Here is a 12,541-nt window from a genome sequence, read left to right as displayed (position 1 = left end):
TATCTTGTCCTCTGAGAAAGGCCTTCGGTCAGGATGGACTCACTGGGCTGAAAAGCATTTGCTCAGCAAATAGAAATAGTTCTCCATCATTGTTAGACAACATGAATTCATAGGCTACTTCATTCATATCAAGTTCTGAATTTACTAAAAGTAAATGCATATTTTATAGGTGACAAACACTTTGACAGTAAGGGCTCAGCAGGCAATCATAGAGGGACATCACTGATGCTGGTCTCCCAAGGAGACAGACCCATGCAGCTGGAGAGTATTTGTTTTATTATGTGCAGCTATGCTGCTTGAGCTGCTCCCCCCGCGACCCGACCCCGGATAAGCGGATGACGATGAGGATGTGCAGCTATGGCAATGTGCAGCTATTCACAAGGTATTGGCTATTGTCACAGGCAGTGGGCGGAGGCCAGGGAGGTGATTGGACGCTGACCACGCTTGTGGATGTCTGTATTTATTTATAAGTCTGTGTAGTTACGAGTGAGGGTAAGGGGGATAAACCCTTTACCTCTTCTTTATCTGTGGTTGCTGCCCTTACCACGTGCCAACCAGCCTCTTGCAGGTGTAAACCACGGACAGAATATTGTGTCCGCGTAGGGAAGATGTGCGATGTTACTGGACGGCCACTAGGTGGCGTCTCGCAGGGAAACGAACTTAACATTTTCACACAACGAACATCCCACCGACGACTTGAACGGGTAATACTGTATAAACTTTATCAGGTTCCTTTATAAGGAACAAGCGTTGTACGCTTTTATAACGCACTCATCAACGGCACACGTGCACACATGTATATATTGAAAACAGTTAACATGCTTCAGGTCAGGTTTGCATTTGCTTAAAGAGGAACTGAAATGAGAAAGATGTGTGAGAAGCAGAGGGCGGAAGGGCGGCCGTGTGCGTCAGCCCCTGGTGAGGTATCGAGATACAACGACGACGTTCATTCCCTTTAGCAGGGTGGATTGTATGGTCAAGTGTTCATCTGCTCTTGGACTTCAATGACCGATTCCAAAATGGGTGAGTGAAAAGATATTCGATTTTCTATTCGTACAGGCTAAACCTTTTTATTTTAGTTAACAAAAAACTATTAAGACTAACTTAATTAAAAAGTATATATTTTTAAACGGGTTTTGATAAAGTCGTTATTAAAAGCTATGTCATTCAACAAAACACAACCTTATTATGTCTACATCTTTTGTCTAAATGTATTGCCTTCTTATTTACTCGGATTAATAATTTATTTGACTTTACCACTTAATTGCTGCCTGCATAGTTTTCTCTCAAACATACGTCTGGACAGCTACAGGCAGAAAGTGGCATTAAAACAGTCAACATGGGGCGGTCTTATTCAGAAAAAAACTCAATAATAATGATGTTCCTAGGGTTTAAACGTCCTCCAACGGAAGAGGTATTCTCTGGCCTCGGAGGCTGAGGAGCTCAGGGTGGGTGGTGGTGGTGGTGGTGGTAGTGGTGGTAGTGGTTGGGGCTGGGCGGGGTTGAGGAAGTTCTCTGTTCAAAGCCTAGCCACTGCACATAATGTACTTTATCTAATCAGTTCCCTTGGCTTGCAGTAAGCTGATGACATTTTCGGTATGTGAGATACCCAAAGGTATCAGTACCCTTTACCTAGCTCTCCTTCTACGGTGATTTGCTACTGAAAATAATAAACACAAAAGGTATTCCTGAATTAAATACTAAAGCAATGTGGATGACGACATGAGTGTGTGAGGGTTTTGAGAGGCACACGATTGGACTGGATAGGAAGTCATCACCCTGTGTTGTGTTTGGCTGTGTCATCAGTGCCATCAGACTTCACGGCAGTTGAGAAGATAGAGATGGAGAGCATGAGAATCTACAAGAAAGATCTACTTGAGGACATCCAGGTGAACACACACACACACGCACACACACACACACACACACACGCACACAAACTCACTCACTTACTCACTTTCTCATCACTGAAAATAATAAACACAAATAATCACTCACACACAGACACAATTTAACTTAGTACAATTTCTATAATAGATTAAGTGTTTCAGTCATTTGTTTTAAGTACAAATATCAAGCATTTGCTGCTTGATATTTGTACACACACACACACACACACACACACACACATACATACATACATACATACATACATACATACATACATACATACATACATACATACATACATACATACATACATACATACATACATACATACATACATACATACATACATACATACATACATACATACATACATACATACATACATACATACATACATACATACATACATACATGCATACATACATACACATGCATCAAAAGATTCTCAGTTTGAGACTGATTGATCCCCATGGTTACTGACCTAGCTCCATGGGGATGGACATATCTCTGTGCTACCTTACCCATCTCCATGGTGACTGACCTATCTCCGTGGTGCCTTTGGCTCTCTTAATTGCTGATGTTTAAATCACCATGTTGACCTCTGACCTCCTCTTCCTTATCAGAAGCTAAAGTCAGAGATAGACAACGTCATGGCAGACATCCTCAGCTTTGAGTCGTCAGAGGAGAGGTATGTCTGAATTTTATATCACATATTCTGTTAACAGGCACAGCAGGAGGTTAGAGAATGTATATTTGGCTAGTTTACAGGATCCCCATTCAGCCTAATAAAGAAAGCAACTTCCTGTAAATTAGTCTGTGAAGACCCACAGAATTATTGACTGAGAGTTGCTGTATATGACAAACGTGGATTTCGGCAGATGTTATGGACGTAGGTCTGCTGTGGTGAATCTACAATTAGTTGTTGTAGAAGCGCCTCTTAAATATTTTGCCCTGTGCGTTCTTACCATGTTGTAGAATGGTGGTCAATCAGAGGGAAAAGGTGATGGTTCCTTCCGCAAGGAATTGCCGGAAGGCCTAAGCTCCTTTCCTTTCGTAAAGGATTTTCCATTTTACCCTAAAATATGCTGATGAGGATTAGAAAGAAATCATTGAAGCGCCTTAACCTAGCATTTAGGGAATTTAAACAGCTCTTATCATGGCTGACACTCAGATCATTCCGGGTCATTTCAATCACCTTTCCTAAGCAAGAAAGTCAATTTGACCAGAGTGTGTGTGTGTGTGTGTGTGTGTGTGTGTGTGTGTGTGTGTGTGTGTGTGTGTGTGTGTGTGTGTGTGTGTGTGTGTGTGTGTTTGCGTTTGCGTTTGCCGTTTGCGTGATGGTTCATTCTCTGACCTGATTGATTTCATGTTTTTTTACCTACTTCTCTTACCTTCACTGTGACCTCATTAGCAGCAGGACTATCGAGAAAGGAAAGAAGTTCTCCAACGGAAAGAAGAAGTTCAACATGGACCCCAAAAAGGTGGGCTACGCTTGTGTGTGTGAGTGTGTGTGGGTGTGTGTGTGTGTGTGTGTGTGTGTGTGTGTGTGTGTGTGTGTGTGTGTGCGTGTGCGTATTGCAACAGAGTTCAGGCTGTGGTTTGGCTTCACTTCCTATGTGCTCAGCACTGACTCACGACATGGAAAGAGAACAACATGGTCTGCCACCATCATAACTGATACTATCATCGTATGATGATAGTATCATCATTAGCATCATGGTATAAAATTATCACAATATAATGACCTGGTTTTCTGCCTGCCTGTAAACATATAAGTGCAATTATTTGGTGTTCTGCTGAAGAGTGATGGTGTGGGAAGAAAGACGTGGAGAGAGGGATGCGGTGGTAGCCAGGATGCATGAAGGATGTAGAATCCCACTGGGCTCTCAGATGAAACTGCTGGCTGCGCCTACTGGTGGATATATGCCTCTATGAGATCATCATTGCGTGTCTGTTATTCTGCATGCGGTCGTCTATCTAATGTGGTTGCTCATGGATACATTATTTCTGCATGCATCTTGCAACCTTGCAAGCAGTTTCTGTGTATTTTTTGTGTGCGTGTGTGTGTGGGCGCATGTATGTGTTTGTGTATATCTATATATAATATGTGCGGTATACGTATACATGTGAGTGTGTGTGTGTGTGTGTGTGTGTGTATGTGTGTGTATGTGTGTGCGTGTATCTACAAGTGACGTGTGCGTCAGTGGGGGTGGGTGGGGCCTATTTTTGCCCTCAATGACTGAAGCTATTGGTTGTAATTCAGGGTGTTTATTTTCAGCTATGATTGTTTTAAGAAAAATTAAGACACAAAAGTGATGCCATTTAAAATGCATCATGCTTTGAATCATTCACTAACATCCTTTCCACCATATCTCAGAGTAACAAACAATTAAATGAACAACAAAAACATTATTTCACAACTATTTACATGGGGGCTGTAAGCCTAACATTGTTTGAGGCAAACGTGGATGTTAATTGGTGTTTCAGAATGTTCAAATGGTCAAAGCCAATTAAGATTGAGGGACTTCATTTATAGATCAAGTCAATCCTCCTTGTGGGCTCCGCGGCTCGGCCGCGGGCAGCTCGAAGAAGTAAAAGCTGGTCACGTTTTGAACCAAAACCCAAGTGGAATCTAGATGGAAATAGTGTGTAGTTCAAAACGTGAGAAGCTTTTACTTCTTCGCCACTTCTTCGAGTTTGTTATGTACGATCATTCAAAAACCCCATGTTGTTTCCCATAGACATTTGTCCTCGGAGGCGGGACTTATTCTTCAGGGGTCTATATAAGCGAACAGAGCCGCACTGTACAAGTAGCGCACTGCCCGGTGGAAACGACGAGTCATACGACAGAGCGGGCTCGTTGATTCTCGTAGCCTAGACGTGAGGGCATAACCCCTCCCTCCGGGCTGCTGCACAGCTAGGGCTCCTGCTTTTTGTTTCATAGCACAGCCAGGGCTCAAGCCTATTCGTGAATAGACGCAGGCGGGATCCAGATCCCTTAGCTAGTCGCACCCACTCAGAGGAGGACTTTCCTCCTCTCTCCCATTGACCACCATGTTATTCCCTGGCCGACAACACTTTCGGGGAAATTAATGGGAGTCAATGAAGGCTGAGGGAGGAACGTTCTCCCTGAAGTAATTTTCAATAGGCAATAGGGGGTGCTAGTATCACTTTACCCAGGGAAACAAACATTACATATACAAAGGCATTAAAGTAGTCCTATTAAAGGACATTAATTCATTACAGTAGTCTCGTCCCTCTCCTCACTGGAGAACCATCCACTGGTGTGCGTATATCTGTATGTGCGTGTTTGTGTGTGTATGTGTATATCTTTATATGATGTGTGTGTGTTTGTGTGCAGGGTATTAACTACATGTTGGGCTGCCAGCTCCTGGAACCCGGAGCCAAATCTATCGCTGAGTTCCTCTACAGGGAGGAGGGGCTCAACAAGACCGCCATCGGGGAGTTCCTGGGAGAGAGGTGGGGAGACGTAATCATCACCCTCACCATCATCATCCTCATCCTCATCATGGTGGTGACACTGATGATGATGATGATGGGGATGATGGTTGTTATGGTCCATGATAAAATTAAGATAAGATAAGATCGCCCTTTGTTCACCCCAGACCGGCAATTTGGCTGTAAGAGCAGAAAGTACAGTACAGTAGTAGAAGAAATAGAAGAGATTCAACGTTATTAATGCAACAAATAAATACAGAAAAAAAACGATACATATATATATATATATATATATATATATATATATATATGCCAACAGGAGAAAACATATTAATGTATCTACCAATAAAACCTTTGAGGCTCTCTATCCACCAAATGTGTCTAAATGCCATACATTATTAAATTATTATGATTACTCTTGTCATTTAATTATTCAACCAACCCTCCGCCCATCCCTCCATCCCCAGGGAGGAGCTCCACCTGCAGACCCTGAAGGCCTTCGTGGAGCTCCACCAGTTCTCCAACCTCAACCTGGTGCAAGCGCTCAGGTGACCTCCACCCACATGACCTTTAACCTCATGGTGCCCACACACACACACACACACACACACACACACACACACACACACACACACACACACACACACACACACACACACACACACACACACACACACACACACACACACACACACACACACACACACACACACACACTTCTATTTCAAATAGTTCTACATGACGTGTGTTTGCGTGTGTGTGTGGCAGACAGTTCCTGTGGAGTTTCCGCCTGCCCGGTGAGGCCCAGAAGATCGACCGCATGATGGAGGCCTTCGCCACGCGCTACTGCAACTGCAACGCTCCTGTCTTCCAGTCTACTGGTAGCCTACGCATGCCTCTTCCTCTGTGTCTTTGTGTGTCTTATCGACCACAAGCATGTTGGCCTTCTTGTTTATTTTCTCAAAGAAGTGGAGTAAATGACAGAGTAATGCATCCTCTGCCTGTGTTTGTATGTACACACATGCATAATATGTGTGCGTTCATACACAAAACGCCTTGTCGCCATCAGACACGTGCTACATCCTGTCCTTCGCCATCATCATGCTGAACACCAGCCTCCACAATCCCAACGTCAAGGACAAGACCACGCTAGAGCGCTTCATCTCCATGAACCGGGGGATCAACAACGGAGGGGACCTGCCTGTCCCACTGCTCACGGTAACCCCTCGGGCCTTCCTCACCAAGCGGCCATCTTGGGTCCATCTTGGTTCTAAACACTAGCTGGGTGGGGGAACTGAATGCAGAAGTCTTCATTCAGGCCCAATGAATACCAGCAGTTTGCCCTGTTTATTATTCTAATCGTTTAATTTCGTGCTTATCGTTAATTGATGAATAACATATTATTATTATCTTATAGCTTTTTTTATTAGCTTTTTTTTTGTTATATTGTAACATGTTGCACTGCCCCAAAATCCTAGCATTTACTGTGAAATAATCGATTCTTTGATCCATCGCGATTCTGTGTAGAATGATGCCATCTCGATTCAGATAAGTTGATAATCGGAATTTTAAAAAGAAGAATATATTATGTATTGGCCAATCTGATTTGTCTGGACGCGATTGCGGTTAAGCCTACACATAGCATGCACGCAAACTCACAGCCAGACACAAAAATGTGTTGTAATGCAAGCTACAACGATCATTGCATTGTTAATAGAAAGTAATTTTTGTGACAAAAGCTTTTTCTCTAATAAAATATTAGATAAGGTAATTAATCTGTTGATTTCTTTAATGATCATCACAAAAGCAGGAAGTGATTAGCAAACTCTGAGTAGCAAATTCAGATATATTTTTTGAAAATCCCGCATGGAAATGTACATACATTTTTTTTTTGCTTCGAGATGCATCAATAATCGTTTTAGAATCAAATCGTTGACCTCTGAATCAAATTTAATCTTGAGGTGCCAAGAGATTCCCACCCCTAATTTACTTGCAGTTTTTACAAATAAACCTAGCCACGCTTTGTCTGTTGCAGTGAGAGACTGACATGATAGGCAACATTCTGGCAACCCATCACATCATCTGTCTGACTAGTCAATCACTGCATCGAAACCTTGTCTGGAGTCACATTAGCAATGCAAAATACAACAACAAATGAGGAAACAGAAGGTGGAGGCCTATGCTGCAATTCCTCTTTCATTGTAGAATATCCAATAAATATAACTTTGCTTGTTTTAAATAACATTGTAATAATTATCTCATGTCGTCTTTTAATGTGACGTGACTGTATCACGTTACTGTGAATCGCCCAGCTTGTCAGGAGATGAAGAGAGAATACTGCGAATGATTTAACTTAAAGCTCTCTATTCGACTCCCCTGCCGCCCTCTCTACTCAGAAACTGTACGACAGCATACGCAACGAGCCCTTCAAGATCCCAGAAGACGATGGCAATGACCTCACTCACACCTTCTTCAACCCTGACCGCGAGGGCTGGCTTCTCAAGCTCGGTAACTCCGGCCGAAGTGATGATACACGTTATGAGATGTGTCACAGTCATATTTCTGACTAACCATTGAATGATTATTCCTAACTGCATTGTATTTGTCATAAATTTGCATTAATTAGCATGTATTGGTTTCCGGTTAGTATATATCAGTTTCTCATTAGAAGTTATTTGTTTATAATTAACGCGTATGTACAGGTGTTTCTAGTTTGCATGCATATATCTGCTTGTAATTACAATGTATATATATATGTATGTGTGTGTGTGTGTGTGTGTGTGTGTGTGTGTGTGTGTGTGTGTGTGTGTGTGTGTGTGTATATATATATATATATGTATGTATGTATGTATGTATGTATGTATGTATGTATGTATGTATGTATGTATGTATGTATGTATGTATGTATGTATGTATGTATGTATGTATGTATGTATGTATGTATGTATGTATGTATGTATGTATGTATGTGTGTTTGTATATGTGTGTGTGTGTGTATGTATGTATATGTGTGTGTATACATATATATGTATATGTGTGTGTATACATATATATGTATATACGTGTGTGTACATTAAACATGCATGCTTGTAATCAGCATATATATCAGTGAGCATGCGTTTCTCTGTATTTGCAGGAGGCCGCGTTAAGACGTGGAAAAGACGCTGGTTCATCCTGACTGACAACTGCCTGTACTACTTTGAGTACACCGCTGTAAGACTCCCACGCCTCTTCAACTACAATCACCCGTATTGATGCTCTATCTCCTGGGCTGAGGAGCATAGAGCCAATACGATTGTAGTTCTTCTTGTGAGGGGATATTCACGCTCACAATGCTTTTGGGTCCAGTCGTCGTTCATCTTTATTTTCAAAACATGAAGCCTTCAGCCACCGTCAAATCAAACCTCTACTATGATTTGTTCAGCGTCTAGATTGTTTGGACCGTTTCTCTGAACTCATAAAATGGAGAAGTGCAAAACAGATGTGTGTAAATGCTTGGAAATAACTGCGCTTTCAGTCAGTCAGTCTATGAGAAAAGGGGCTCCCACAATGATCTGAAAGGCTAATGTTGCGTACACCAAACCGTTCATCCTTATATAATGGCCGCTCGATGTGAACGTGTGGATGTACAAGGCATGAATTAGTACGGTGTTCTGATGGAGCTTTCAGGATCAGCGGGTCATTTTATGATCGGAGTGAGGGATGGACAGAGCGAGGCGGACACACCTCTTCAGTGGGCCGGAGGAATGGATGAATATCAATATAAATGGATGGATATGTGCAAAGCTGTCTCTCTGCTCTCTCACCAAACACCCCCACTCTGAGTTAGGATGTCCATCCATCATCTGACTAATTGTTTTCTGTCTGTCTGTCTCTCTATCTCTCCGTGTGTCTCTTTTTGTATGTCTGTCTGTCTGTCTCTATATCTCCAGGATAAAGAGCCCAGGGGCATCATTCCATTAGAGAACCTGTGTGTCAAAGAGGTTCACTATCCTCGCAAGCCTGTAAGCAACACCGAGCAGACATAAGTAGATACATTTAGACTGATATGTGTGCATGAATGTACATACATACATAGAAAAGCCCTTTGTGAATGAGATGAACTGGACATGAATGATGAATCAAATATGTATGAATAAACAAACCATGATTCAACGGATTGGAATTTGAAATGAAGAAATCCAATCAGACGAACAGGTTATGTTGATTAAACTCATTTTATCGATAAAGAAAGAATTAATCTGCGGAGTTTCTTTGGTTTAATGATGGATGAGCCAAAAATCAATCTGTCAAGTTATGCTAGACGAGTGACCCTGGTGGTTCCCTCCACCCTCAGTACTGCCTGGAGATGACCAACCCCAACAGCCGGGGCCAGAGGATCAAGGCCTGCAAGACGGAGACGGACGGCCGGGTGGTTGAGGGGAAGCACCAGTCCTACACAATCTGTGCTGCCAGCGCAGACGAGAGGGACTCCTGGATAGAGGCCATCAGGTCAGAGACACACACACACACACACACACACACACACACACACACACACACACACACACACACACACACACACACCCTGGATAAAGGCCCTCAGGTCAGAGACACACACTCAAACACACACTCACACAGCCACACACACTGATATAGAGGAGAGGTACTCCTCGATAGGGGCCATCAGGTCAGAGTCACGCCTCCATGAACACACACATACACACACACACACACACACACACACATACACACACACACACCCATACACACGCACACAGACACACACTGATACAGAGGAGAGGCACTCCTGGATTGAGGCCATCCAGTCAGACACACAACTCCATGGGAACACACACACATGCTCACACACGCGCACAGACACACACACCCACTCACTCCTACATGTCATGTCAGGATGACGATGAAGTCTGTGATGATGAAGTGTTATCTGTTGCTGCTGACCTCCCCCTGAACAGAGCGAGCATCACCAGGGATCCCTTCTACGACCTGGTCTCCCTGCGCAAAAAGAAGATCATCAACCAAGGCAACCAAGACTGAGTGAAACCAGCCCCTGTGTGGAGGACAGGTGACACAGCTTAGCCCTCAAGGAGGAGGACTAACACGTACTCAGAGTGTAGACACTAGACAGGGCCCAGGAGGTGGACGGACCAGGTCAATGGACGGATGCTATCTCTTGGTTCCCCATATTTGAGCGCGGACAGACTTAGCGTCAGGAAGAACACGATTCTATCTTCCCCAGGTGATTTCATCGTGAAATTAGGATGTGATGCGCAGACAGATTTAGGACAAAGACACCCATTATAGTCTATTCTGTCGAGGGGAGAAACCTGTGTTTCAATTTGCACTTACCCTGTAATGGCTTACTTGACTAGACAAGCGTCTGGCCTCCTCTGGCGTGGTGTGTGACTAAACTAGAAGTAGACACACAGTCTCTCAGATTGCTTCTGGAAACAATCCGTCAAGGACCCAGAACAGACAGACAGACGGTTTCAAATCAGTTCTGTTTATGTCCCCTTCTTCTTGTTCTTCTACCCTTGTGATAAATGCATTTAATCAGTCGCTCACAATTGTTGCTGGAGATTCTATGCGTTTCTCGAGTACAGTAACCTTGGAGGTTGGAATTAATTTACCTTCTCTGGATCATTACAGTGAAGGTGTGAAGTGAAATGTATTATTGTTATGACAACAGAGCTACTAGTAGTAAGACCATGTGATTCAGGTTTTTGCATGAATACATGATCAGATGATTGACTGAACTCTTTAAAGTGGTGATATTATGCCACCAGGTGTAATTGTGATTAGCCATTAAAAAACGTTATTGTGATGTCACTAAAACATCCGAAAGGGAAGATTTTTAAATGGCTTGTATTGGCTAATCACACTCAAGCTTGGTGGCATAATACCACCCCTTTAATTAGTAGACTTACAGCTTACTTAATTGAATAAGGTTGCATTATAATTATACTAATTTTGTTTTGCACACTAGCTTATAAACTGTTGTTTATAACCAATCATAGCAAATTAAGCAATCTTATAAACCGCTTGTAAACTATTGTTAGCTTTCAAAGCTTTCAAACATACTAACATTATCTAGATCCTCTTTTAGTTTTAAATAAATGGTACTCCGGGTATACAACAGACATATGCCTACACACTGAAACCATTACCTTATCACAGCCATATCATACTTCCTCTTCACGAAAACTCCCACCAAAAAAAAACACAAAAACATGCATGGGGTTGTTATGTGTCCACCTATTTGATGTACATTGTACTGTATATATGGACGTGTATGTAAATGTTAAAACAAATGTATAAATGTTTTTAATGGTGTATAAAATGAATGGGGATGGGGATCTCGGGAAACCTGCAAACAAATGAGTTAACGGAAAATAGGAATTTGAATAGCTTGAATTTGCTGTGTATTGTGTTTTTATACAGTTTTGATGTTGTAACCTGACTAGGAAATTTGCAAAGCTAGTAATAAATTTCATATTTATTTTGATATATTTTTGACAAAACATTTCAATAACTTTTAAGTTATTAGATAGAATCATATCATAAACAAATGCATTTGTGTTGCTGCGCATGTAATCACTAAGGTAAACAGTGACGTGCAACACATCACCGCATGCAAGGGCTACACTCTTGTCATATTTGCACAAGTATAATGTGCTACGTGGAACTAACGCCTGTGGTCACATCAGTAGAGTAAAATTAGTCTGTGCATGGGTGCGCCTACGGCCCTTCTTCCTCCTGATACTTTGACTTCCTGTTTCGGTGTTGTGACAGAAAGTTCTCCACCCAAACCCTTTAATATGTCCATGCCCAAACCAACACAAGGTTTGCTGTCATCTCTTGGTGCGATCAGTATGCAGAGAGAAATATAAAAGAGATGCTATTCAGAAGCTCTTCCTCAACAGTTCTGGTGTTGTCCTCTTTTAACTCGGCCGGTTCGCTCATGAACCAACACACACTAGAAGAGTGATGGGTGGCTAATTATAGAGATGATGGATGTGTGAGCAGAACGATAAGGATAAAACCGAAGTGCAGTGGTTGGTTCTCAAAGTGTTGGGGGCGCCCTCTTCAGGGCTGTGAATGAGCCTTACAGGGGGCCAGGGATGGTTATGGTTGAACAAAATGATAATCGCTAGGAAAAAGGAGTTTTAAGTGTTGCGTGATAAAACAA

General features: G+C 42.4%; 1 protein-coding gene across 2 annotated transcripts; it reads left to right on the top strand.

The window, feature by feature from the left end:
• Positions 1 to 693: 693 nt before the first annotated feature.
• cyth4b (cytohesin 4b) lies at positions 694 to 11,857 on the top strand. Of its 2 annotated transcripts, none has more exons than XM_060047446.1 (13): positions 694 to 1,023; positions 1,807 to 1,889; positions 2,514 to 2,578; positions 3,305 to 3,371; positions 5,252 to 5,370; positions 5,817 to 5,897; positions 6,118 to 6,230; positions 6,419 to 6,567; positions 7,746 to 7,857; positions 8,486 to 8,562; positions 9,282 to 9,353; positions 9,686 to 9,840; positions 10,308 to 11,857. In XM_060047446.1, exons 1-13 carry the CDS (start codon positions 1,005 to 1,007, stop codon positions 10,387 to 10,389), a joined length of 1,194 nt encoding a protein of 397 aa, XP_059903429.1. In that variant the 5' UTR covers positions 694 to 1,004; the 3' UTR covers positions 10,390 to 11,857. The 2 variants fall into 2 exon arrangements, with proteins under 2 accessions (XP_059903429.1, XP_059903428.1); XM_060047445.1 differs by having other exon boundaries at positions 696 to 1,023; positions 3,302 to 3,371.
• The last annotated feature ends 684 nt before the right edge of the window (positions 11,858 to 12,541 follow it).

This window comes from Gadus macrocephalus, chromosome 3 (assembly GCF_031168955.1).
Source record: "Gadus macrocephalus chromosome 3, ASM3116895v1".
NCBI lineage: Eukaryota > Metazoa > Chordata > Actinopteri > Gadiformes > Gadidae > Gadus > Gadus macrocephalus.
Note: the sequence above shows the minus strand (reverse complement) of the source record. Positions and strands in the feature narration are given on the sequence as shown.